Source organism: Sphaeramia orbicularis, chromosome 9, assembly GCF_902148855.1.
Source record: "Sphaeramia orbicularis chromosome 9, fSphaOr1.1, whole genome shotgun sequence".
Classification (NCBI taxonomy): Eukaryota; Metazoa; Chordata; class Actinopteri; order Kurtiformes; family Apogonidae; genus Sphaeramia; species Sphaeramia orbicularis.
In genome coordinates this window covers 27187958-27215953 of record NC_043965.1, presented here as the reverse complement: position 1 = coordinate 27215953, position 27996 = coordinate 27187958, and the positions used below count along the sequence as shown (strand labels likewise).

The following is a 27996-nucleotide window of genomic DNA, read 5'->3' as shown; positions in this document are numbered from 1 at the left end:
CTACGAACATCATTAGCCTGAGGTACCTCTTTAATATCATGAGTTCAAAATTACTTTAAATAGTCAAAAATATTGCCAGTCTTTTCATACCTCTAAATACAATAATAATACCTACATTGAATACCATAAGTTACAAAACAGGAGAATGAAAAGCTTCTTATCCACTACTGTACAAAGGCATTCATTAACAAGAGCAATAATATTGTGGTTTTCCATCTCTGTCATTCGACTGTTGAAGTGTAACCAGAAAGAAAATGACCGGGTAACATTTCCCTCTACGTGGACCTTATTCTCGTGTATTAACCTGAGAATAAAATACAGAAAGAACTAAAGAATTCAACTGTGCTACTGATGCAAATCTCTGGACATAAAATATACTTAGTCCAGTGTAATAATTCAAGGTGCTCAATCACACTATAAGGTAATAGAAGAATTTACTGCCACTGATTTGAAGATCATTTCTTTACGAGTAAAGAGTTATGTCTTTATGTTGTGGTGCTTAATTGTTCAAATGTTTTGAAGAAGTTTTCATTGTCTGATAACAACATAATGCTTTTTATTTGGGTTAATACACAACAATAAGCCACTGCAGAGTGTTACTGCATTTGAATAATCCATCCATTCATTTACAATGCCAACATAAGTATAGAAAGTTATCCTATACAGATTTATAAGTATATCATCAGTATTATATCCTGTGTAAAAAACAATAGAAACTGAGTACAGTTCTGTATTCACTGTGATGAGTGAAAATCTGTGGCCAGTTTCACTGAAGGTGGAGATTTATGAACACGTGGATGACACTCTAAGCCCTTCACGATGCACTACTTCGACCGGTCAGGGCTGCCACACAGGTTCGCGGTCAACAGTAGTACACTTTCTATATTGGACGCGGGGGGGGGATCAGCTGAGTTGCATCTGACCTATCTGCATGGGTCCGCTGAGTAGATTACCTGATAGTGTTAGATAGAGGTGTTATAATATAGAGCCTGTCTGGTATTGCTCAGTGTACGTGTGTGAAGGCCTTGATCTTCTCGCACAGCACAAAACACACACACGCACACATACACACTATATTATATACAAACGTGTCCACTTATGTGTGCTTTGAAGGCACACATTAGGTCAAAGGTCAGGCCTTGTTCAAGAACACACACCACACTGAGTTTGGCAGGAAGACAGGTCAGTTGTCTGTGATGGTGGAAGCAGTCTGGATACAGGAATCATGTTAAATCTAACACGGGCACATGCCTTCTAAAATTTGTGTGTGGCATGATCAATGCCACTGGAAGATTCAATCAATACTTGTTAATCATGTTGAACTTTTTATAGAGTATGGATACATAGTAGTCATTCGATTACACTTGCGAAGTGGTCCACTTATTGAAACTCTATTTCCCAGCAGCCCTGTGTGTCCTGGCTGGGGAGTTGCAGTGATAATACTCTGGGCCAACAGGTGAGACTGACTTGTTTGTTTGAGAGCAGTCTTTTAATTCCAGTGACACTCCGCTGGCAGGCCGAGCTCATGCACACTGTTCAGCACTTCTCTCTGTACAGTAAGTCACTTTGGATCAAAGCATCTGCTTGTTAGAGGACAATATTTTGGGGGGGATTTGGCAGCTTTGGCGCAGTTCTCTGAGTCTTAACAGCAATTATTTCCACATGACTTTCAACATTCCCCTTGGGGGGACAGTTTAAGGGGGAAAAAAGGAGGAGGGTGTGACATTGTTATGCTGCAAGCTGTGGCGCTGCGCTCCCAGTCAAACAGCAGATGGCACTGAGGCACAGTTCTCAAGTTAACTGTGTGTGTGCGTGTGTGTGTGTTGGGGGGGTATGTGTGCGTGCGTGGGTTGGGGGCAGTTGCAGTGTGCCACGGCAGGCATCTCTATGACTGATGAGATCAACCAAGGATACACCCACACCAGCCAATCAGAAGGCAAGATGAGGTAGTCCCTGTGTTGTCTTAAACTACAGGAGTGCCAGCAGGAAATTTGAGCTTGATGTCTGCAAGGTAAAAACGGGAAATTAGCTGCCCATTTTGAGCAATATATGAATAAGGGCAGTGTAGTGTCTCAGTTTTATTGTGTCTGGGGTGTTCAAGGAGAACAGAGCGTCAAGTCGGGTCGGTGAGGGTGATTTGGGGATGTCAGGGTGTAAATTAATTATCATATGGCTCTGTCTATAAAGTTTAAGCAGCTCCGTCTCTAGCTGGCTTCTTCTATGAGTCGGGCTAGGGTATCTCTGAGCTCTGTCAGCTCAAAAATCTTCCCGTCAAGCAGCTCCAACAGCGTCCGCAGGCTCTTCCTGAAATTCTCCTGCTCCTCCTGGTTCTCCTCCAGCCGCTGCTCAGCTCCTGCCAGCTGCTCCTCCAGGACTCGACTGCGCAGCTCCGTTTCCTACAAGAGCAATAGTAGTGTTTCTGAGACCATGTGACAGCCTTGACAGGTGCATTTATGAAACTATTTAACCCACACACCCTACCTCTCCCTGGAACTCTACAAGACATAAGCTGATAACAGGAGAACTGGAAGGTCAAAGCACCTGTATTAGACCTTAACCTTAACCTCCTAAGACCCAGGAAATGTCAGCAAAGTACAAGCTTTTTTTGTTTTTTATTAAATAAGTGCCTATATTGGAAACATCACCATGCAACAGTTTTTTCGGATGCAGTTTTCAAATTTTTTATGGAATGTCCTTTGCGGTGGACAGTTTTCTTTTCTTTTTTTTTTTTTTTTGTATAAAGTTGTGAAACTCTTGTCCACAAATGTAGACAGAAAACTCATAGCTGGGTCTTAGGAGGTTAACCCATAAAGACCCAAACATCCACCACTGACCGAAACCATCTACTGATCTAAACTGTTGACCCACTAATCCTATCAATACATGTAAATGATTCGGGTAAAATGTAGTTTGTCGTCTTTTCATGGTCATCAGATATGAGCCATTTGGATGTTCAGAGGCTCCGTAGTTACCGTGGAAACACCGTCATCTTCTACAACAATGATTCACCAGTAAAACTCATGGAGTTGGATCAATGACAGTGGATGGACACACTTGGTTTATGTTCAGTTAATGATAGATTTTACTGAAAAACTCACCTTTTCTTCCTTTTTTTTTCTGTTTGATATAATAACCTTTGACTTTACTCTGAGCTTTTATGAACATCTTCATGATCAGTGACTTAAACATAGGAAAATACATAATTTTCACTGGAAAAAATGCTAAATTCAGAGGAGAGTATTATAATAAATGGTGATAAATCACTTAGGAAAGGTGAGAAAAATTCATTTGGAAACTGCCACTTAAGTCACATTGGGTCTTTATGGGTTAAGGCTGATGTAACCACTAATTGTTAAAGGTTCAATTTGTAATATTAGTGGCATCTACGGTTTAATTTCCACACGGCCGTCAGCTCACCTGGACCTATGGTGGCCACTAAAAATATAAAAGATTTCACTACAGCAAGTTAAAGGGATATTACTTAGGAAACATAGTGATGTACAACATGATGGAATGCCACCTGTGATAAAATGGATAAAAGAAAGGCTACAGATGAAGCGCCATATTCCAAGGTAACAAAAACACACTGGTTCTCATTTTTGTATGATTATATACAAAGGAAATCAATCATTCAATCAATCAACCAATATTTATTTGTAGAGCCCTTTACAACACTTAAAGTGACCAAAGTGCTTTCCAATAAAATCCAAACACAATGATAAGTGTTATATTCCGTTTCTTCAATTTGACACTCTTAAATACGTTTATATTTTCAAGCAGGTCACCAAAAACCTGAAGAATATTCTGAGGATAATATAATGATTCACGCACCTCAAGTTTCTGAGTAAGGGTGTCTTTCTGCTCCATCAGATCATTCATGTTTTCCAGTTCTTCTTTCAGTTTTTCCATTTCCTGGAGGAGGACAAAGGAGATTAACATGAATGCAGGATACATAAACCATTATAATTATTTTAATTCACTGTTCTTCCATCTCAGGTCTCTTTCTCTGACACACCTCTTCTTTGTCCCTTAGTGTAGATTCCAGTTCCTCGATGGTTTGGTTAAGTTCAGTCTTCTGGGATTTGATCACAGGAGTTTGGTTGCTCTGACACTCAAGCTCAGTCACCTATGAGAACACGACGGAAATAAGCATTAATATTCACAGAACACTGAGACATCCAATCTCACCCTTTCTTTCTCTTCCACTGTTGTTCACCTGAACTCTTCTTTCTCTTCTTTGTGACCACACTGATCTCTCCTCTGTCTCTTTATTTTCACTTTTCACTCCCCCAATTCAAACGATGTCACCTTTTTGGTCTGAATGATTTAATCAAACATGAGATCACACAAGTATTCCACTGCCCCCGTCACTCACCCTTTTGTGTAGTCTCTCTGCCTCCTCCTGGTAGGCAGCCAATTGTTGTTTCCACTGTTTGACGTTGGCTGTGGACTCCAGCAGAGCCGCTGTTAGCTTGGCATTGTTTCCCTTCAGAGCCTCCAGCTCAGCCTCCCAGTGTTTTGTCATGGCGGGGCTGCAGGACACAGGAACGAATGCACTGTCAGTTTACATCATTTGCAGCAACATAAAATGATGATTATGTTTACATACTATGGATGTACTCATATATCTTAACCCTTTATTGGGCAAGTGACTATTTTTGGTAATTTCCACACATATTACAATACAGGGACAGCACCAGTTACAGTGAGGACAGTGAGTCAACCATCTCAGGTCCAATGTAGTCTACAGGGCCTGCAAGGTCCACCTCTGCATGAACAGTGAGTGTAATTGCTTTGTTTGGTACCATGGTGGGAAAATCTGTCATTTGAGAACTCAAGAGTCAAAACTGGCCTTTCATGTGAGTTTATTGCTTCCTGCAGGAAGGACTCCCCCTGAACAAGTCTTAAGAGAGAGTAAGTGAGAATGGAGTAGTGAGCATTATATACAGAAGAAGATAGGACAATGAAACTAGAAAAGCACTAGGAGAGCGCAGACCTCCACCAAGGCAGATCAGTGCCCTCCCCCCAGTGTTTGTCTGTCTGTCTGTTTGTCTGTCTGTGGCACAAATGATTAAATTTGGTGGTGATTGGGGGTGGGGGGGACACGGGGGTCCACTGATCTGCCTTGGTGGAAGTCTGCGCTGTCTTTTCTAGAAAATACTCAGAGAGCGCATACCTCCGCCAAGGCAAATAAGTGTGCCCCCGTGACCCCCCCCCGATCACCACCAAAATTTAATCATTTGTTCCTTGTGCCAGTATCAACATTTCCTGAAATTTTCATCCAAATCCATCCATCACTTTTTGAGTTATCTTGCACACAGACAGACAGACAGACAGACAGACAAACCAACGCCGGCAAAAACATAACCTCCTTGGCAGAGGTAAAAAGCAAGGTTATAGTCTTAAACAGCTGACAAGTGGTCAAACGTCATGAAGTAATCAAGGGTTCTGTGGGAGGGGTCAGGATGGGTTCAGAGGTCCTACGTATGGAGGGAAACATTGATGGGGTGATTTGGTGCTGCTCATGTACGTCAGCGTGAGATGCTTTGTGTTCCCTGATACACACGGTGGCTAATGTCCTTGATAACAGAGAATGTGCTGTGCAGTTAGATACAGATAGTGTATGTTGTGACTGTGTGAGTACAGTAAGACCAGAGGTTTGAAGTTAGTTAAGAATTATACAAGTGATATAAATTAGCCCAGTTAGATGGAATTACACAAATGGGTCAGATAGGAATTGCGTGAGTGATATGGTTTCGACGGTTACTCAAGTGATATAATTTTGCCATTACAGTACCATGAAGTAATGGTACTAATGTAAGTGAGGATGTTCAAAGTAATAATGTATTTGTTGACAGGTGCCTGGATCAGCACTTATGTTGTTCTAATGTTCTAAAATACATGTTCCTTTCACATTACATGTGTTTTTCTTGTATTTTTTTTAGATACACTTATTGTATTTTTTTTCCTGCCACTTACGGGCAAGGAACCAAATACAGTAACTTCACTGACCTTTCACAAAAGTAATAAAGTCTTGTTGGGTCCTCCAATAACACACTAAGGTTGAAATTTTGAATTTCAGAGTATTTCTATGAGTGCCCTATAAAGGGTTAAAGCTGATGTTGGCCTTTGTAAATCTGCCAAAAATAACCACAGATTATTGAGGTTCATCTCACTGACATTCCATCCAGACCACAGCAATTACACTCATAAAGTTTTTTTAGTCAGTACTAGTTATTCATCCACCTAAATGCACATCTGAACAGTTTAGCAGAAACAGGAAGCTGAAAGGGCTGTAGTGGACACTCATGGTACACTTCCTGGCCTGTAACTTTGAAAGCAGCTGTCTGACACACTGGTTGTAATCTGAGATTATATCCTCAGACTGGCTGGAGCCTAATCTGGTCCAGCTACTCACAGAAGAGAGGATGAAATGAGAGATAAAGCAGAAGTGATTGAATGATGGAATTTTATAGTAGAAGAGATGTGTGAGGACAGCAGAGAAACACTTCCTGCATCTCATCTGTGCAGTCAGTTTAGAGTTGAAGCATAATTCTACGATCTGAAGAAAAAAAAAAAAAGCTCCCTGTGCGGATTTCACTGCAGGCATCCATTTATGGTTTACATATTGTTCAATCCCTATCTCTCACATACTGTCTCACATGGGCAGGAAAATATATGGGACCTAAACATTGTCGAGAGCTGACATCGAGTCAAGTACCTTTGAAAAGGAGCTTCTGCTCCCACATACTTCACTGTAATTCCTCACAGCAGTGGAAAGAAATACACTGAACAACACAAAAGGAAGCTTAGCTCACTCACTCGGAGTGATGAGGGTCTGTTTCTGACCCATAACAACGTTGTTTTCAGTATTGTTCCACCCCCCTCCCTGCCATACACATATACACTCACACACTGCAGCATTCTGCTATGCCATAACACCCACTCTGTGAAGTGTAAAAGAGAGAAAGCCCAGATCTAATTCACTCAGGACTCCCACGGTGCCTTCAGTTCTTACACAACAGCCACCCCCTCTGCAAGTACAAGTGTGTCTGTGTGTGTGACGCATAGGAGGGAGACGACACTCCATCCTACACATGCACATATTAACTGGCACACTACCACACATACACACATGGAGCGATGCTGTCACCAAGGCGCACAGCACTGCCAATGTATAAACCCCACAAACCAGCTCGCAGTGCAGGAGAGCAGGCGAGACGTCAAGAAGCGAAGATGGAGACAGACGGAGAAAGCAAAGCAGAGCGATGGAGGGAAATTTAGAGGACACAGAAGAGTGAAAGATATTTTGACACTGGTGTTCATCTCCATTAAATGAGTCTGGCTTAAAGGTTTCAGAGGGCACCTGAGCGCAATTCTTGGTGAGGACAGCAGAGCAGAAGTGATGGTGTGTGAAACACATGAAGGGTAAGTTCATCGCTGTTGCCATTGAACTACTGATAGACTGCTGGTAATATGAAGACAATGTGTGTACAATTATTTACAAATGAATGTTTTTTTTGTTTTTTTTTTACAATTTAGATTTTTTTTTTTTTTTTTTATCAGGTGACTGTTAATTTGTAAGTACACTTCTCATAATACTGGAACCTATTGTGTGGTGTTAAGGGAATCAAATGCAGATTAACCCTTTAACTTTTAGGACAGTGTTCATTATGCATTTTTAAGTAAAATTACTGTGAAATTTCAAAGTCTTGTTTAATTGCATATGTGACAGCAGATTTAAATAATTCATTTTATTGATTTATTTGTATCTTCCTCATTTTATTTCTTTATTTTATTTTATTGTGTGTTATTTTAATTCATTTGAATTCTCAATGTTTTGTGATGTGAATATAATCTGTCATGTGTACACTGCATTGTTAATGCCAATATTACAGAAGTATTGAATAAAGCATCAAGCCTGTGTTTTGTGTCTTACTATTTCACAGTGTTACACATAATTCTCCGCGCACACTTGGCACACTACTAATCACAAAACACACACCTCTGACACTAGTAGTGTTTTTACAGCGTTTATGAATTTCTTCTGTGTCCTGACCGCTGTCCATGTCAGGTAGGTGTTTCCTCCTCACAGAACCCCTTAAGAAAAGCAGGGAGCCAGTGCAGTTGCCATGGCAGCACCAGAGGAACGGAGGCACCCTGACGTATGACATTGCCACTCGCTTCGCTCACACAAGTCTTAGCGCAAACCCACAAAAAAGACACCTACATCCTCCAACCCTACAAGACCATTCACATGAAGCCAAGGCAAACCCAACTAAAGGTCTTCCGACATTCAGAAAACCATTCAGACGTGTCCTCTGCAGACCTGCCAAACACGCCTACACACTGGGATATAAAAAACCCTCTCACAGCCCTGCATACAGCTGTCTCTCATCCTCCTCTGTCTTCCTCTGCCCCCTGCACCCACATAAACCTGCCTACACAGCCCTGCTGTGCTGTCAAGAGCTATACATATATGTACATCATTTCATATCCGACACACCGCATAGAAGCACAATACCACAGAGGTCTACACACACCTGTATTACAGGTGCTTCTCTACATGTAGGTTTGAACCACACAAAATAAACACAAATGCATCATTTACATACAACATTTTTATTTTTCTCTCAACAAATCAACTAACGGTTTTACACACCACGTAACAACATGTCAGAAATATACCTTTAAAAGACTCATAGCTACTGCAAAAGTGATAAACATATAAAGATCATGTATGTAGTAGATAATTACAAAAATTCTGATCCATGTGTGCATAAAAAGGTGAAAAAGATATTAAAGATAAAAAGAGTGGTGTTTGTGGATGATTCTCGCATCTACCCTCTTTGCATATGCCTGAATATGCGAGACTGAGGTTTGCTTGTTACGTCCACACTTGCCATCTCCAATGCTGAGAGTCGACCCCGTCTCCCACGCATGCAGCATTAATAGACACATCAACAGCAACGCTGCAGCAGGCAGTGGGTGTCCTCTCTACATCTCACTGCACAAATCTATGTAGCTTTAAGTTCAAGATGAAGCAGAAGGGATCTATGAGTATTTACAATGTGGACTTCAACACATGTTAATACAAGCGCCTCTTAAGATTGTAAAATGATACTGTTACAGTGCATCTCATCTCCGACACCAGCACTTCAGCACAAAAAGAATGATAGTACATTAAGCAATTGATTGACATCTTTAATTAATAAGAATCGCAGCCAGAGAAATAATAAAATGAGATATTACAGAGATTTTACAAATGAAAAGACCTGTGTGCACAATTGACTACAGGTGACAGTTGATAATAGCAACATTTCCTCTCCTGAGAAAAAAAAACAACTATTCAGTCACTCACATGTCTCTGACTCTGCGTGTCCTCCTGTTCACTTTCAGAAGTGTGAATTCATAGCAGTAAGTTTGTGTGTCTGCAGTTGATACTTGGTTATCAGTGACTCATGTGCAGACTATACAATGCACCCCTCTGTTGTGCTCTTTCTTGCTAGTTTCTGACACACACTCTCCGTGTGTCTGTCTTCTTTGTATTCTCTGCCTCCCACAGTATGTTATATAAGTCTTACATAAATGCGTCATAGACACCTTTTTGCTGATAAACCTAGCAGCGATACCTCTCCAGAAAGCCATTATACAAAATCATTTACATGACGCTTTGACCTCTTTATCTTACACAATCTACTGTAAAATAAACAACCATTAACATTCACATTGAATATTTAGTCTGATAACAAGGACATAAAGACATCAGGAGTGTGTACATCAGGAGTGTGCATGCATAGAAGTGATACTGTCACATACTCCATAATGCATCAAACATAAAAGTCATACAATTAGAAATTTGCATTTTAAAAGATATTATTGCATTGTAGTAGAACAAACAGTAAAACTTCAAATATACCAAGCATGCTCAGATCAATAAGGTAAATATCTTAGATTGTTAGCTCCTCATTCCTGAGAAAGTTACATCTCTTGCTGGTCCGTGTAAGTGTTACTGGTTTATTAAAAATGCATTGTGCCCTTATTCTTCTGCACCAGAGTAATGGCGTGCTGTAGTTGCCATTTTTAACAGTTTAGCATTACGCAGCCATGCATTAGGTTTTGTAAAGACACCCTTCCTGTGGCTGAACTGAAATCAAAGCAGTAGATTTTTAGACAAATTTGTGCCTGAACATTTTTTTTTAGTTTTGTGCAGTTATGATGTCGCTGTAGTCAGGACTCCTAACGACATCCCTATCAGAAAGAGCAGACCCGACAAGTCTTAAACTGCTCCCTAGAGAGGAAAAACACGAGAGAGCAGGCATGAATAGAGGGAGATCACTATGATGCTGATATGTGGTCAAAAAAAAAAAAACATAAAGGTGTACAGGAATAAAGAGGAAAAGAGAAGGAAAGACTGGTGTATGTCTGCGCTTCAGACAAACAGCAGAACAGAACGCCCTTCAAAACTGGACATGACAGAGAGCAGAATGAACCCATCCAGTGCAACATCTGTAACTGCATTTAATGTGCATTTGTGCGTTTACTGTGTGAAAGATGACAGTGAGAGCATAGAGTCAGACTGTGACATGACGACACAGGTCAGTGAACAAATCAGGGTTGGGTCTACCTGTGTGCGAAGGCCAGTGCGTTCTGCGCTGGTTCTGGACGGGTGTCTGAGTTGGGGGTTGTGTCACAGATTTCATCTGTGCCGTTGATGGTTTCCATGGGTGGAGTCACTGGGGTCAAAGGTGACGAGAGCTCGCCTCCTGGAGACTCCTACAAAAGAAGCAGGGTCTGTTACTCCTGTCATGGTCATTGATTATTGCAGGATAAAATTATACAACTACATATATAAAGTATAAAGACAGTGTTGATCTGTGATATTTCCTTATGAATCTTATTTCACTGTGTTTAACATCATTTGAAGCAGTGATGACTTAAAGGGGCCATGTGCAGTATTTCTACTTTAAAATATTGAAAAATTACCTAAAAGTTTTTTAGAATGTTTATAAAAAAGAGTTCTGAAGTTATGTAAAAAATCGCCAGTATATTGGATGGAAAAGGCATGAACTAAATATATTCACGACAGTCTGGTGGATTTATGTGGCCACTAGAGGGAGTAGTGAGTGACTTTGCTAGTCTCGATTTGACCAAAGTGTTAGAACGTGACAAGATGAGATGCGAACCACTGAGAAACAACTATTCAGCCAAAAAAAGTGATAAAAGCTAGAAGTACTGTTGTTGTTTTCACCACTGGACACAGCTCTACCCTAAGAATAGAGTTTAATTCTGAAATGGTGCTTATGAAGGTATGAAGTTATTATGTGATGTTATTATCTTTGCTGTGTTTGCCTTTTGCTGAGCCACGGTTCAGACTAAACTGGGACAGTTTTGATGATTCCAAACAGATCTTTGGTGCAGCTACTGATGATAAAAACCATGCAGAAAAAGGAGGTGAAATGTGATTTTACTGAGGCTGTTTTCAGTCTAAAAATGCAGCTATACTAACAGAGATGTAATGTAAACTATCAGCTGATGTAGCGCATGAAGATTACAGGACAGTGTTATTTTGACTGACTTGTAATAATTCAATGTGAGTTTTTTATGAAGGAGAAAATGTAATAATACCATAGTACAGATGTGTGTTACAGAAGTGTATTGCATTCACACAAAAAAATACATTTGGCTCTGTTTTTCCAAATTAACGAGATAATTATCTCGTAATTACGAGAAAAAATAAGTTTAAAAAATTTGGCTCGTTAATTCAGAAAAACAGACCCCATTTTTTTAAAGGTGTTTATACCGTTCTATGAAAAAATAAAATTCGGTTCTGATTTTCTCAGTCGATGGGGCAGTAGTGCCTTATCCAGGCCGGAGCTCCTTCCTGTGCTCCTGAAAACCCATCGGGGGAGTGTGAAGTTGGTTCCGTTTAAGGATCATGGAATTAGTTTCGTTTACAGAACTCAGAACCAAGCTGTGCTCTGACCTCCAAGCCCCGCTTAGCGCCCTCAAAGCCCCGGCTCCTGTGGGGCTTGGAGGGGCTCTTAACCGCAGTGAACCGGGACACCAAGCCGCTCCTCCATGGATCTAGTTCTGAGTAATGCTCTTCATCAGGTCCAACAAATAAATTAATACACATTTACAGTCCTCTGCTGTTATATTTTCTTTAATGCTGGTGAATGTCATTTTATTTGACTTCATTAATGCCAACTCCAACTCCCCGCATCACCACGTCAGGCTCCGAGCGCCGGCTTCTGCGGGCTCGTTAATTCAGAAAAACAGAGCCGAATTTAAATGTTTTTCAGAAAACAGTATCTAGTTAATTCAGAAAAACAGAGCCAATTTTTTTTTTTTTTACTTATTTTTTCTGGTATTCATTTTCTGAACCCGCTTTATCCTCACTAGGGTCACGGGGGTCGCTTGGAGCCTATCCCAGCTACATAGGGGCGAAGGCGGGGTACACCCTGGACAAGTCGCCAGTTCATCGCAGGGCTGAACATATAGAGACAAACAATCACTCTCACATTCACACCTATGGGCAATTTAGATTAACCAATTAACCTATTAGTGCATGTTTTTGGACTGTGGGAGGAAGCCGGAGTACCCAGAGAGAACCCACGCAGACACTGGGAGAACATGCAAACTCCACACAGAAAGGTCCCACCCCTCGTCGACTGGTGTTGGAATCGAACCCAGGACCTTCTTGCTGTGAGGCACGTGTGCTAACCACTGCACCACCGTGTCGCCCCATTTTTTTTTTCTGGTAATTATGAGATAATTATCTCGTTAATTCGGAAAAACAGAGCCGAATTTATTTCTTTGTGTGAATGCAATACGCTTCCGTAGTGTGTAGCATTAAACAAAAAGATTTATAATTTATTCGATGAGTGATACAGTCTGCAGAGGCACAGTGTTAATTTGCTGCTAGTTTTGGTAGCCGTAGGTGGTTTCTGGTACCTGACTTCCCTCTGCTGTTGATAGGTTGGAATATCAGTACTACACAGAACCCCTTTAACATATGGTGAGGCTATGAAAGCTCTCTGGTTCTTAATGGTGTTTGGTCGTTTCCCTTCATAGAAAAAACCTCAGGCATCAGGCAGGAAATGGTGCGTTTAAAATCACCAGAAGCACAAAAAGTAGTTTGTTGGGAATAAATAGTAGCAGAGTTGGTTTGTGAGCATTAATATAGCCACCATTACATATGACAAATAAAAAAACACTGAGGTTGGGATTATTTACAAATTCATATACAAAATAGAACATTATTCATAATATAACTAACAGAAAATGTGAGACCACAATGGGCTTTTATCACTAGAGATAGCTACAAATTAAAAACAACAATCTCATAGATGATCATTTTATGCCATTAAGCTGCTGTATTCCTACAAGAATTGATTTTCCCCATTTTTATCTCTTAAATTTGCCAAATATGTTAGTGAAACAATGGTAGAAATATGTGTTTAGTGTATGGGGTGGGGCGATATTCCGCTGTTCTTTCTGTGGTGCTAAAAATTTGTACATCTTGAACACTTCCACATGCCTATAGGCCATTAAGTAGCTTACTATAGCACTGGGAAATTGCAGAATTACGGATTAATCCTTATCTTTATATCCCATACAACCACAGAATTATATGAGAGACAAATCATTTAGCTGCTGTTCAAACATAAAACAAAGCTATTAAGACTTAGGGCTTGAGCACAATACAATAGCACAATGACACTGCATGTACATTCCTAATGGACAAGAAGGACAGGAGAGATAAGGAGAATATTATGGCTGGTGCTTTGCGCTCTACGTTCATTAGTTTACCATTTCATATCTGTTCATGATGCATTTCCTCTAAGGGTCTGGTCTATTGGGACCAGCATATGGCTCTGTGCTGTATCTTTTTCAATGCACTAATTCAGTATGATGCATTTCAGTTCATTATGAGGACAGAAAAACAAGGTCTGGTGGTGCAAACATCCTCAGTGGGCCACTATGACGAAGGCTGCAGCCTTTATCGTAACAGCAGTTACTGTAGAGCACTAGTGGTCAGTGGTCATGGAGCTTCAACCCCTGATGAGAATGAGGCTGTCCACAACTGGCTTCATTAAAAAAACACCCTCCCATGGGAAACACAAGGGCCATTTCAACACATTGTGGCTACAGCAATAACAGTACAAGTAATAGAGCGCAGTTCAGCAGGGGTCTGCTTCCTGAGCCAGCCGTAATGAACAGATGAAGACATGACGCCTGTTAACAGCTTTAGATTAAAGAACAGATTTCTCTGGGGATTCTCTTCAGAAACAAGCTAATTTTCTCTCAGATGCTCTTACACATGCCCTAAAACACTCTATATTAGATATTCCACACAAACAAATACCTCGCATACAGGCTAATTATGTTCTCAACTTCCACTTTGTTGTTTTTTTATTTTTATGTACAGTGGATACATAAAGAGAAAATGACACTGTGTTCAGTGAGAGACAAGAGGATCATGGGATACTGGGGGGAATGCGAAATCTTTTGGCTGATTCTTCATCATACTGCTCATTTAAAAGTTACAAGAGTGGAGTGAAAAAAGCTAAGGGTTATGGCAGGGTGTGCTTGACGTACCTGCGATGGAGACGTGGCCATCTCCATCTTCTCTTGACTTTTTTCTTTAGCGAGCCGTGCTGCTTCCTTATACTCAGCAAACTTTTCTGCAAACTGGACACAGAGAACAGTCATAAGTATTTATTATAATTTACTAAATGTACAGAAATGTCATATGTAGCAAAAGAGTCTTTTCATTTCTGTTTCTTCCTTTTGTTTCTCCTCTTTTTTTCAATTGTATATTTTTGTTTATTGTTTGATTACGGTAATGTACATTTGTTTAGTAGTGATCGCAGTTGTGATTTTCAGTATTATCTAGGGAATGTTTTTTTTTTTTTTTGTTAACATTCATTCATTCACTTTGCAAACTGCTTAATCCTCTGGAGGGTCATGGGGATGCTGGAGCCTATTCCAGCTATCAGTGGGTGGTACTCCTTGGACATGCCAGCAGTTTATTGCAGGGCAAGTAGTTCACAAATCAATAAATGCATAGTTAAAAATAATGCAGTAAGTAAGGACCTGGGTTGTGCTAACATGTATGCTAGGTTCATTCTCCTATCCCTGACACGACAGCTATAGTACTTGATAGTTTTTTAGTGGCATTAGGCAAAATGTGTTAATTACTTTTCATCAGATTGCCAGCAATTTTGGACTGTAGAAAATCAACACCCTGTGACACCCTGATGTTGACTTATCACAGGCAGTTTCACACAGGTAAGGGGTGTTAATTATGTGGTTCACAGCTGTAATTATGCATCACTGATCAGAATCTGTCAGATTCTACTGCTGTGGCTCAACATGGAAGCTTGGAAGAGCATGAAACATCAGGTCAACTGCACTTCATTTAGCGGGAGAGAGGGCTGCAGAAGGAGGATGTGTATTTTCAGACTCTGACATTTTTTCCACCTGATTTCAGCTCCTGCAGCCTTAACTAAGGTTGTGACTTTGACCTGGGACACTTGGTGCTATGCAGTGGCAGCCCACTGCTCCTAATAGACTAGGATGGGTTAAAAGCAGAGGATGAATTTCCATATGGGGACAAAAAAGGTGAACTTTTCCAGTTTCTGTCAGTTTCACAACATAGACATATATGTTATCACTTCATATTATAACACTCGGTTTACTTGGTTGTGATCTATCTTAAATTATGGGACCCACAGAACATTATCTTTCTTCACTTCCTGTTGTTATCAAACTGCCAGGTGTATTCCAATCCCTAAGCCCTAAACATAAAGTAATGCTCTCAATTAAAAATACAATAATGATTAATAATTCAAATATTACATTAGTCATTATATTGTTTAACTGTTTGTACAAATGGCAACTCTTGCATAAATAAAACGATTACAGTGTGTGCATGTATTACCAACACCTGGAACTGTAGTTTATTCTGTGCTGTGACGCTCTGCATGGACACACCATAGATCACGTGTGTAAGGGGTTTGTGGAAGGATAGGGTGAACCTGTTGCCAATAACAACCGTAGTGAGCTTAAAGAAGGTCCTTACCCATGATGCCTCAACAGAAACATGAGCTAAGTAGGCACTGATGTTACCTTTCTATCTCAAAAACACACATAGAGTGTAAAGCATGCTGGCCATTGTATTCCCTCTTTGACTTTTCCTTTAATCAGAATTTGTCGACTGCTGAGTTGATCTCTAGAGTTATTTTAGTCAAGAGCAAAGATACTCCAGAGAGCCTGAAGCGGTAGGTGGCTCAGCGAGGGGCTTTGAACAAATACTAAACACACTGGCGCATATGCTCAAAAAGAACACAGACCCAATGTCCCTTTAGGGTGTGGTTCCCACTCTCACAACTCCCACTGTAGAGTAATCCAGCGTATAAAAGTACTGCAGAGGGCCGAGTGGAGGGGAAATTAAATTGACAACTCTGCTGGAGCTGGTCTTGTGTCTGCCATTAGACAAGTTGCAATGAGTAACTCAATATCATTTCACTTCAGTGCAATATAATAGTTCTGGTACAGTGATCTAAATGCAGTAGTTCTTGGTATAAGTGCCTCAGGAGTGTAGCCAATGCAGTTATCTGAGAAGTGAACCTAATTATTTCACCTTTAAACTCTGGCCACAGAAATACTTTGTCTGCTAAGCTGGCAGGTATGAGTGTGAAAATGATATATGAGTCCACTTATGATGTACAGCGGTTCCTGTTAATAATTTAATCACAGCCTCAGATATGTTCAATAAAACACTCTGCATTAAAGAAGTTTCATTAGTCAGTCATTGTCTTTCAGTTTAGTTTAGTTCAGTTTTTTTTTTCCTTTCACAGATGCATTATACAAAAAAAAGAGAAACAGTGACAAAACTATTCTTCTTGGGCCCAAACTTTACAAACAAAATGTCAAGAAATAGCAAACCTCTACATTTAAACTCACTCTTCCATGTTGACATAGCTGTAATGTCAGAACATCAGTAACAGATAGTAAGATAACGTCAACAATCGCAGCAACCACACTCTCACCAACTAACAGAGCCATTAATAAATGAGATTCAAATGTTAATGTGAAAACTACAAATGACCAATTTCTTCTGTCAAAACACAGTCTGAAAGAATATTTTTATTTTGTTACCATTCAGGCCAGTTTTGTCCTGTTTTGTCTTTATCATTTTTATTTTGTTATATCTCTTCTTTATTTTTCATCTTAGTTCATCGTGTTGCGTTGTTTTGTCTGTTACACCTGAGAATGTGGGTGTAATATGGATGCTTTAACTGGGACAATAAATTCCTCTACACATATTATTGTTCTGTATTTTTGGCAATCCAATAAAAACCTGACCCCGGGTTTGTCAAAGGCAGTCACCATCTACAGAGATAAGATGGAGGATTTGACTTCAGAACCATCAGGTCAAAAGAACCTGTTATTAATGCCCAGGACACTGCATGAGACAAAGCAGCGTCTTTTGTATCAGGTATTGTTATCAGCTCCTTAATCCTTGTCTTCTGACACTGAGGACGTGTCTATACTGCTGAGTTCCAGTGTATATGTGTGTGTTGGTGTGTGTGTTGGTGTGTGTTGGGGTGTGTGTGTGTGTGTGTGTGTGTGAGTGTGTGCTGTTCTGTCAGTGGGGATGCTGTAAGCGTCCCCGGTTCACGACAGTGCTTAATCATACTGCAGAGGAGAGAAGCAACCACCTACTCACACACATACGCACACATGCATATACAGTACATAGTTTCATAAACACACACAGGAAAAAGCCTCATTAAGACTAACTGCCAGGCAGATCATACACTTTGAGAGAAGCTATAGCAACTAGAGATGAGAGAAAGTTGAAATGCCATCCTCTCTCAGGGACCGGAGCAGAGGAAAAGAGGAGCCACCCTGTGATTGATGCTTACTGTAAAGGTTTACAATAGATGTGGGGTGTGTGTGTGTGTATTGTGTATGTGTGTGTGTGTGTGTGTGTGTGTGTGTGTGTGTGTGTGTGTGTGTGTGTGTGTGTGGGAGGATGGGGGCGGTACCTTAGATAGATGATGCTCAGTGGAGAATCCCAAGCCATAGACAGTGTTAGCTCGACTGTCCGCCCACTGGCCAAACTTCTGTGAGGTCTTTGTGAACGTCATATTGGGACTGATGGTGCTGTTGATTATTGCCTGAAGAACAGAGGCCACGTATAGTAACTATTATTGTATCACAGGGAGGGTAAGACAAATACAATCATTTAGACTCAAAAAAGAAGCACGTGGAAGGCACAGATCGAAATGAAAGCTCCACTAGAGCCTTGATCTTTGTGTCTGTCTGACAGTGATACCGCATCACTACAGCAGCTCAGTGTGTGTATGTGATTGTATGAGAATATAGTTCCTGGTGTACAGCAGCTGGCTCACACCCACCAAGAAGATGACATCCATGTTTGAAAGTCTAACAAGCAGATGCTGAGTTTGACTGTGAAAACCTTCAGCTGCAAATTCAGTTGTCCACTGTCAGTAAGACACAAACACACATGTGCATATCAGCACAGCAGTGAAGCAGAACAACTGAAATCTGATGAGGAAAATACAGCAAAGGAATGAAAAACAGAGAATGAGAGAATTAACAAATGCTAGAACACTCACTGACTGAGATGAATGGGTACTCTGGTGATATACTGTATATATATTTTTCCAACAAATCCCCCAGAAAGACTAAAATCAACAATGAAATGATCCTACTATCAAATATGTTTGTGTATTCACATTGATCCCACATCTGTACATTATCCTGGTAGAGTAAACACTCAAGAAAGCTCCATACCAGCTTCTGAAACTAAAAACTTCAGTGAAAGGCCCAGATGATTGAGCAAATTATTATAGTCAGTGAGTCTGATTTTAAAGATTTACCTTTTTAGCCTTTACTTGCTAGAGTTAAAAAGTATAGAGAGACTGACTACCTTCAACAGTATTTTTTTTTTCATAGAATTTGTAGATAGGAGAACCAATATGGAATATTGCCTGATTTAATATTTATTTATATGAACCAAAACATGTTATATAACTTGTTCTCAATAGTTAAATAACACTAATGAAGAACCAGTTATTGGCCGATCGACTAGCAATGTTGTGTAATGTGGAGGCCATCGATACATAGTGATGAGTTGCGAAAGAGTGTTTCATCTACTGTATGTGAGTGTGTGTTATTGTTACATAATAATTATATGTAATAATCTAAGCTATATAATGTATGTTACACTCAAAACCAGATGTACATGCACAAAATAGTGAACTTGCTTTACTCTTGCATTTAATTCTTGCATGTTCACCTGGGTATTATTGATTTTATCTTCTACCCTCTACATGCCTGTGTCTGTCATCTGTTTTTCTCCTTAATGTCACCCCCTCCACTCATTCATTAACATGTGGGGAGTGTGCATGCATGTGACCGGTTCCCTCCATCTACTTCCAGTCATGTTAAGCTGTGCCTCGATCACATCAGCTGAAATTTCTCTTACAAAAATAACACTCTGAAGTCCAGACTGTAAAGTGCTGACATACATTCACATACATGCATACACACAAATACAGCGGCTTCATGCATACACACAGTGAAACATGAGCCCTTAGTCTTGGTTGCAATGCTGAGCTCTTTTAAGACTGCTGATCTTATTAACACTATTAACACTCAGTAGATCACAGTGTAGCTAAAACCTTCAGGATGGTTTAATATGTGATGTCTTTGTACTGAAACCTCTGGGAGATAAAATCAGTGTTTTGTGTGCTTCGAGGTCAGCATGGTGTGCAGCCCCATTGGCTCACCTTGGTGCCATCCAGGCTGATGATGCGGTAGACGTTTCGTGTGCTGTCGTAGAAGTAGGAGACAGTGACAGCATGTTTGCTGGTGGGCAGCCAGTTCTTCTTGGTGCTGGGGTCGATCTGGAAGACGTGGGCCCGTGTACTGTAGATGGGCTGCTCCCTGAAGGGGATGAAGAAGAAGTGGTGAACTTCTTTGTGCCGCAAAACCAAAGTCTCACCAAACCCAGCATCGGCACCAAGCCTGTTGTCCACAGGGGAGTCAGATCGCCCTGGCAACCGAATTACTAGCTCGCCATCCTCCATAGTTACACCGCAGAGAGAGAGGCTGTCACAGGACCACTGCCAGTACACATTGTCTTGTATTCATGTAGCTGAATCTTAACTGAATCTACAAATTTACAACTGAGCTCCCTCAATAACCGGACGCCTTCTTTCCCTCTCATATAATCTCTCTACATGTAAGTCAAAAACCTTAAATGCATGCAGTTATCCAGCAGAAACTCAGTGTTTTCCTCACTGCATAAGGCAGAGCCGTCTCTGCCTGCTCTGATATGGGAATGCCTGCAGCACTGAGCGAGGGTCACATAGGAGAGCACGGGGGGAAAAGAGACGGTTTAAGGCTAAATATAGACAGTAGGCTGTGGTTAACTACCAAAAACACACCCATCAAGGCCGCAGTCTACACACATACACACATAACCCATGTGCATACAAATATGCACACACTTTGACACAGATACGAAGGAGTTACAAATCTGCATTCATGTATGACTGTACAGATTTGTGCCTGTGTAGCATATAGATTAAAGCACAATCAAAATTAAATGATGACTTAATTCCTTATTGACCCTCTCTTTGGCACTCAAACCAGATTTAGGATTTACCCCTTTAGTGTTATTATGTACCAGATAAAAATAATGACGATCTGTGTTTTTTTGACAACCATTCAAGGTGCACATGAGCACCTTCACCACCATCTATTTATCCATCACTCCTATGTTTGCTCTTACAGTGCCCTTATATATTCCAGCATTGTTGAGGCTTCTTGGGTAATATCTACAGTCAGTACACACACACTCAAAGCACAGGGTGCAGAGGGAGATATTCTGGGCTGGCAGTGCTGGCAGAGCAGGAGATAGAGAAGTGCTTACACTGCACTGAGGGGTGATGGGGACATCAAAGGCTTGCTGTATAAATGAATATTAAATTCAGCAGCAGCACCCCTCCTGTGTGTGATTAGCCAAGACTGGGAAAGAAAGAACATGGAGACAGGGTAGAGAAGGGAAAGTCAGACAGAAGAGAAGAGAAGGATGGGGAATGGAAGAGTATTGGAAGTCAGGGAGTGAATCTGGGATGATTAATGCCGGCTCCACAAAGCTGCTTGTGGAGTGCTGTGTGCGAATTATCATAATCATCGACAGCAGTGTAAGTGGCGGAACTGTGAGTCATTTTAACTCTTTTCCAGCACACATCACACATCCACAGCCTGTCCGTATGATCTGTGCAATAGCCGCTTGGCAAGTAGCATAATTTTTGTTACATAATTTGATGGAGCTGTGGCAAATTTTGTGCTTTTCTTGACAAGTACAAATACAGATTTGTTGCTATGCTTTCATTTGTACATGAATGCCTTTGCCAAGAGTTTTGTCCAAAATGACACCCCACTACTTGCAAATAAAAAAAAAAAAAAAATAGTACCTCCTCCTACAACTGAATTTTGAAAAAGCAGGAGAAAAATGATTAATGATTAATGTTTTATGAAAGTATTACAAAGTAAAAGGTGAATGTCATTTCAGATTTTTTGTCCATTTATCAAAATACGAACATCATTTGATAAAAAGAGCATCAGACCTACTCCTGCTGTTTTTGGAAAGTGGTTTTAGCCAGTAGCCAGATGAGAGTCATAGGGCTGTGCATGGAGGTCAGATCAGTACATGTTGATCCTCTTGGACTTTGTGAACTCCAGCAGCAGCATGTAGCCTGCATGGCAGCGACACAGATTTAGCAACAGGAAGAGAAGAAGCAGAGAACGCTTTGTGATGTTGTCTATCTCTCATCAACACAGATGCTGATAGTAGATGTGTGTGCATGCGTGTGTGTGTGTGTGTGTGTGTGTGTGTGTGTGTTGTGTGTGTGTGTGTGTGTTATGTGTGTGTGTGTATGTAGATGTGCTCATGCATGACCGTGATTTGGAACACAAGTTTTGACATTTTATTGATGAAAACAAGGACATAGAGAAAAATGGAGGAAGAGTGTAAGATGAGGTAAGCAGTGGGCTATTGCGGGAAGCCACGTGGTAAAGGAGGAAAAACCCAGATGAGGAAGAGGAAGAGGAGGAGATGTTTAGCATGCAGAGTGTAGTGCATGACACAAGGGCAGGTGATGGAACATGAATGTTAAAACAGAAAAGGAAGGTAGAGAGAACAAGAGAGAAAGAGCGAGCAAGTGGGGGCACAGTGATGAAGTGAGAGTAAAGGGGAGGGAAGAGGAGTATGTGGAGGAGGTGATGAATGTAGGAAAGGAGAGATCACTGCTGAATCCTCCCTTCCTCTAGGAGAGGAAGATGAAGAGAGTGGGAAGCTCTAAACTCTGAAAACAGCTACAGGAAACTATGACTGTATGCTTTTGAAAGAAATGTAAAGCAAGGAATGAAGTCACGTGGACATGAGAAAACTTTGTTACTATAAAGGAATGATGAGGATGATGATGATGATGATGATGATGATGATGATGATGGCACAATACATGGACTGACATAGAGTCCTTTGAGGGGCATAAAGGCTTTTTACACCCATATGAAAAACAAATATGCTATTTTATCTATGTAGTTTAAACTATGATTATTTACCAAACTTGGAAGGGAACAGTTAGCATGAAAACTGCCAACAGAAAGATCAATTTATTTTGTATTCCTCAGTTTATTAATATTTACTTATTAAATTTAAAAATGACACAAAGTTTTCTACGTTGGTAAATACCATTTTGTTTTTGATCATTGTCAACCTGATGAAATAACTATAAAAAATATGTCATACATCATGTGGCGCACATATAAGCCTTGTGATAACATGTAATTAACACCTGAACAGGGCCTCCATTGTGTTATACTTTAATTTGGCTACTGGATGTGAAATGTGATGTGAATCAAGACGCGATTCCAAATTGTCATTTCCATCCAGATTTTAAGACTCTAAGGTCATAAATTCCCTATGTTGATTCTTCCATATGTGTATGTTCACATGTATCCATATGTTTTGTCCTGCTATACAGTGTTGAGGTTAAGGTTAACTTACTTATTATCGCTGTAGAGAATTCAGTTCCAGCATTTTACCCATCCTAATACACAAAGTATCTATCTGTTGTCTTGATATCTCTATATTGTCTATACTTTTACAACCATGCTGCTGGAAACTCGAAAACTTTTTTTTTTATTCCATTTCTACATTGTGTTCATATGATTCAGAAATACCAATATTTTATGCTCAAAATCCATGAAGGCCCATTCCTACCACTTTCTCGCCCACATACACAAATATCTCCATTTTCTGGAGCTGCAACAGGTGTTGCCATCCAACAGTATGTAATCAAACAGCTTATACATTTATCATTTTATGCTACAGAAGGATGCTTTTCATTTTCTGCTTCAGTGTATCCCCTCTAACTGTGCAGCTGTCCCGCTTTCTAAAACAGAGGCATAATGTAATAGTCCATCTCACTTTCGTTTCCACCTCCACCATGGCCTCACCTCCAGAAGTCCTTTCTTCCAGAGGTTTTCATTAATTCAACAGAGACGAGCTTGAAGGTGAGTACATCTTATTTAAGGTAGAGAGCAGTCTTTAAATGAGAGAGCTCCCTGTTGCTCTGTCTACCGAGAGCGCCTTGGATGACCTACAGTGTGCTTTGGATGAAGCTGTGCCTGTGAACACTCTCTTATTCTCTCCACACACACGGAAACAAGAAGACAGGGAGAGAAACTCAGTTGGTCCAGGCATTGATTGTATTTGCCCAGGAAATGAGCGCACAGAGTGTTGATAGGCATCTCCAGTTCTCATCCAACACTAATGTCCTCTGTGCCATAACCATTAGAGCTGGAAGTAGCTTGGTACTGAGCCACGAGGCAGAAGTGAAATATGACACTATCTGTCTTTGCCATTACTGGTAGACAGCTATCTGCACCTATGTGAGCCTCAATCTCAAATGCATCCTCATCTCTTCATATATTATTGTGCACACACCCTATATGCCGCCAGTGCTCTGTATTTCATTCCACTGTGAATCAATTGAGTCACTGAGTCAGTTGGCATAACACTAACTTAGTCACCGTATGGCAGAGCCCAGTGGAGAGTTGAATCTGAGTGGGAGACCGCTGAATGATGTGCTGCCCACACGGTAGGAGGGCAGTGTGGGAGCCTGAGAAGCCTCCGCTGTATTGTAAATAGTTAATGCAGGAGTTTTGGCTGAAGCCTTAAAAATCACACCATGCCTGTGCCATATTGTTAACCTCCTGCTGTGCAATTAATCACAATGAACTGCAGGAGACAGCTGTTATGAACGGCAGCCTTGGTGGGGAAATGGACCGCTGAGCTGTGGGTTAGGGGACATGCAAATGAGCAGTGTGGTGCACTAGCCAGATCTTCCACTGATGAGTGTCTGCTGTGGAGGATGTGTGTACAGTCACTACTCTGCCTTTGGGGATGTGATACCACAAATGCCTTCTGTGACAGGTATATTGAAAGCCTCCTGCTGATAATATTAAACAGACCCTAAACATCTTTATTCTCGTCAGAACCCAGTACAGGATGTACAGTACATCAGACCTGAGATCTCTGAGAATATTAGAGAACAAATGTTGCTGTTCCACATGCCATCATTCAGAATTACATAACTGTCTATAATGTAGGTGGGGAGTAAACAGTGGGACACTGAGACCTAGAAAAAACAGGATCCTTGTTCAATGTGTTATTGTTCTAATACAGAAGGAATTATTAATTCATTTTCAGTGAGCACACCCTAAAACCCTCCAGGACCCCCTGGCAGTCAGTCCCACTTTAAGAACCACTGCAGATTAACCCACTAATATGATCATAAAAGTTTGATGATGGAGCAACTTTTGCACCAGCATTAGTGTGCCAGTTTTGGGCCTGAAGATCTTCTTTTTTTTTCTTTTTTTTTTTTGTCTCATAAAAAAGACAACAAGAAAATGAATCCGGTTTTAGGTGGAAACGGGAGTAAATTGGTGCGTTTTCTGCTTCAGTATTCCGCAAAGCAAGGCCATCAGAAGATCACTACTCAGTGCTACACAACCCAACTGAAATGTTGCCTCAACCTTAAGGATGATTAGACTTGTTAGGCAGATGGACTGGTTTGTATTAGTTGTAGAGCCGGATCATTATGGGATTGTGCGTCGTATGGTTTCCATGACAGGGAAGTTCATTCCCTGTGAGGCAGCCGCAGCTGATATGAATACAGAACGGAGGCAAAACAAACTCACCCAGAGGGATAATAATCACACTTACCCCATTGTTGTGGTTGAAACGAAAGGTGACACCTGACCACTGATCCTTTTCGGTGACAGTAAAAATGAATGTTTCGGATTGGCTGCTGCGTATGAAGGTCTTCTCTCTACACGGCAGGCTCCCCTGTATCACCGTCGGTGCGTCTGCAGGAATTTGATGACAACTGCTCCATTCCCCTCCGCTGTCACCGCATGAATTCACACATACATGTCGATCTGCACATGGCACGGACACCAGATCTTCTTCTTCTTGTCCGCCTCTGTTTGCTGCCCTGTCTATGATGATCTGGTGATGGAGCAGCAGCAGCAGCAGCAGCAGAGCGGAGGCAGATCCAGCGCAGGGTCCAATGGAGATCCGACACACGCCTGGCTCTTGTCGTGTAAATTACAGATCCTCGTTTGAAGGGTGGAGAAGACCTGCTGCTGCCTGAACTGGGAAAGACAACCCTCATTTAGCCAGTAGATAACGCACAGCATCACACTATCCACCCGCGTCTCTCTCTCTCTGTCTCTCTCTCTCTCTCTCTCTCTCTCTCTCATTACCATAGGCTCACAGGCTACACCCCCACTCTCATCCAGACTACAGCTATTTCACGGCTTCCAAAGCAATTTTGCATTAAAACCGATACATTTCTGCTTCTCATGTCCTTTTTTTTTTTTTTTTTTAAACCATCTAATCTTTACTGATCCACATGACAAACTGTGCCCCTGGTGTCCCTATCAGTGCTGATGTGTGCTTTCCACACATTAAACCACTCCACAGTGGTCTAATGTCGCTGTATTGATCTCAGCCTATCCACAGACCCCACTGCACCCCGCCCCCCAAACCGCTCCACATCTGGCTGTTGCATCCCCCACCACCACCCTACTCCACTTCACACCCCCACCCTCAGTATCGAGCTGCTTACGTCACGACACCGTCCTCCGCAGTGACGTCACTTGGGTGCTCGAGGGACCGATGCCATTTGATGCTTTTGTTGTTTCAGAGCCTAAGAAGTTTATTGAGAAGTAGCACGATCACCAAGAGCCTGAAGCGAGTCCTCTTCCAAAAATGGAATGTATGACATGTAAGTTTGATGACTCTGTTGCTGCTGGAGTTACCAAACGTCAGATTTTACAAGAGGCATCTTATTAATAAAGGAAACCAGTGATGGTTATGCTTGCTGGATCCCAACAAAAGTGCAGTTTCAAAGCTAGGGTTTTCACTCAGATACACAGTTAGAATAGGAAACTAATACCGCTCATTTCCCTGGATAGACTCTTACAGTGAGATCAGACCAGATAAGATAAGATAAGATAAGATAAGATAAGATAAGACAAGACAAGACAAGATAAGATAAGATAAGATAAGATAAGATAAGATAAGATAAGATAAGATAAGATAAGATAAGACAAGACCAGTGCATGGACACCCACCATTTCTAGAAATTCAGTCGATATTTACAATACATTTTAATGGCAATCTGACAATAATCACATGGCCCTTTAAAAAAAAAAAAAAAGAATGTGGTATGTGGGGCATGGGGACCAGGGATAAAAAGTGAGGTGCAGTCCCATATAAAATCAGATGTCTGCTCACCGTATTCTTATTATCGGAGCATCAATGTAAATATACACCAGCAGAACATTTATTAGATATGAACAAGTTCAGAAAGACAGCTGGGAAAAATGTTAACTTAGTTTAAGTGTCTGGGAGCCAAGTCTTTCTGGAGTCAGCATCTAGTGGTTGTCAGTGGTATTACACATAAAAATACTTCAGCATTGTCTTCCCATCCAAACTGCAGTTATTCCTCACAGGGACACATAATCTTACTATATTGATAAGCAATACTATCCAGTTTGACATGAAGTTATTAAAGAATGAAGAATAAAGAATAATAATTTGAAATCACTTGCTGCAAATCTTAAACTGTTGGATACAACAATTTCTGTGATTGTGAAAGAAGTCAGGGTTCAATCCCTATCACAGTTGTGGAAAACATAGATGGCTCCCCCATGGATGAACTGTTTACACTATTCCTGATAGCTGTTTTAGTAGGTTGGGTGGCATGAATGCTAAACATCAAATTCAATCACATAAACTGGTTTTTAGTTGCATTTAGTGACACTACTGTATCTAAAAGTGCTACTTTTATGACTAAATCTGTTATTTAATATGAGACATGTCCTGTCAGCTTCAAATACAGATGTAAATGTATATTAGCAGTGCTATTACTGCAGCTATTTTCTTTTTCAATACTAACCCTATGCTACAACATTCCCTGGTCCCCCCCTAGCTAGACTTGAACTGCTACATTTCCTGTCTGTTATGTTTGGGTCACTGACTTCCTCATTATGACACAAAAATAAATCCAGTAAAAAGGATCAGGGCCATGTGTTATCTGGGACATCACTTGTCAATAAATCAATTATCACTGGTAGTATGTGACATCTATCTATATTGTTCCATGTTGCGCATCAAAACATCACCAAAGTAGTCAAAAAGGTGGAATCCAAAGATAATAAATGCTGTAAGATGTAGTTTCTGAAGATAGTAGTAGTAATATACAACCTGACAGCTGCCATGGGGGTTATACTGAACTGTAGGTTTACCCCTTCTTCAGAATGCAAATTGAAAAATGTTTATCTAACTTTTTAGGCCATCTTTAATTC

At 40.8% G+C, this 27996-nt stretch overlaps 1 protein-coding gene across 3 annotated transcripts; it reads right to left on the bottom strand.

Moving 5' to 3' along the window:
* Window positions 1-12: 12 nt before the first annotated feature.
* homer1b (homer scaffold protein 1b) lies at window positions 13-26068 on the bottom strand. 3 transcript variants are annotated; one of them, XM_030142960.1, is made up of 10 exons: window positions 25888-26068; window positions 25346-25776; window positions 19833-19989; window positions 18063-18194; window positions 14605-14697; window positions 10628-10776; window positions 4376-4532; window positions 4016-4126; window positions 3832-3912; window positions 13-2396 (listed from the first exon to the last, which is right to left on the bottom strand). In XM_030142960.1, exons 2-10 carry the CDS (start codon window positions 25348-25350, stop codon window positions 2205-2207), a joined length of 1077 nt encoding a protein of 358 aa, XP_029998820.1. In that variant the 5' UTR covers window positions 25351-25776; window positions 25888-26068; the 3' UTR covers window positions 13-2204. The 3 variants fall into 3 exon arrangements, with proteins under 3 accessions (XP_029998820.1, XP_029998819.1, XP_029998818.1); XM_030142959.1 differs by lacking the exon at window positions 25888-26068 and having other exon boundaries at window positions 25346-25855; XM_030142958.1 differs by lacking the exons at window positions 25346-25776; window positions 25888-26068 and having other exon boundaries at window positions 19833-20343.
* Between the last annotated feature and the right edge of the window lie 1928 nt (window positions 26069-27996).

Coding starts and splice junctions, on each gene's coding strand:
- homer1b (XM_030142958.1), bottom strand. CDS start 20,132: ATGGAGGATGGCGAGCTAGTAATTCGGTTGCCAGGGCGATCTGACTCC. Junction 10,777..14,604: donor TGGCCACGTCTCCATCGCAG/GTACGTCAAGCA, acceptor CTTCTTTTGTAG/GAGTCTCCAGGAGGCGAGCT. Junction 2,397..3,831: donor CCCTTACTCAGAAACTTGAG/GTGCGTGAATCA, acceptor TTGCTCTTGTAG/GAAACGGAGCTGCGCAGTCG.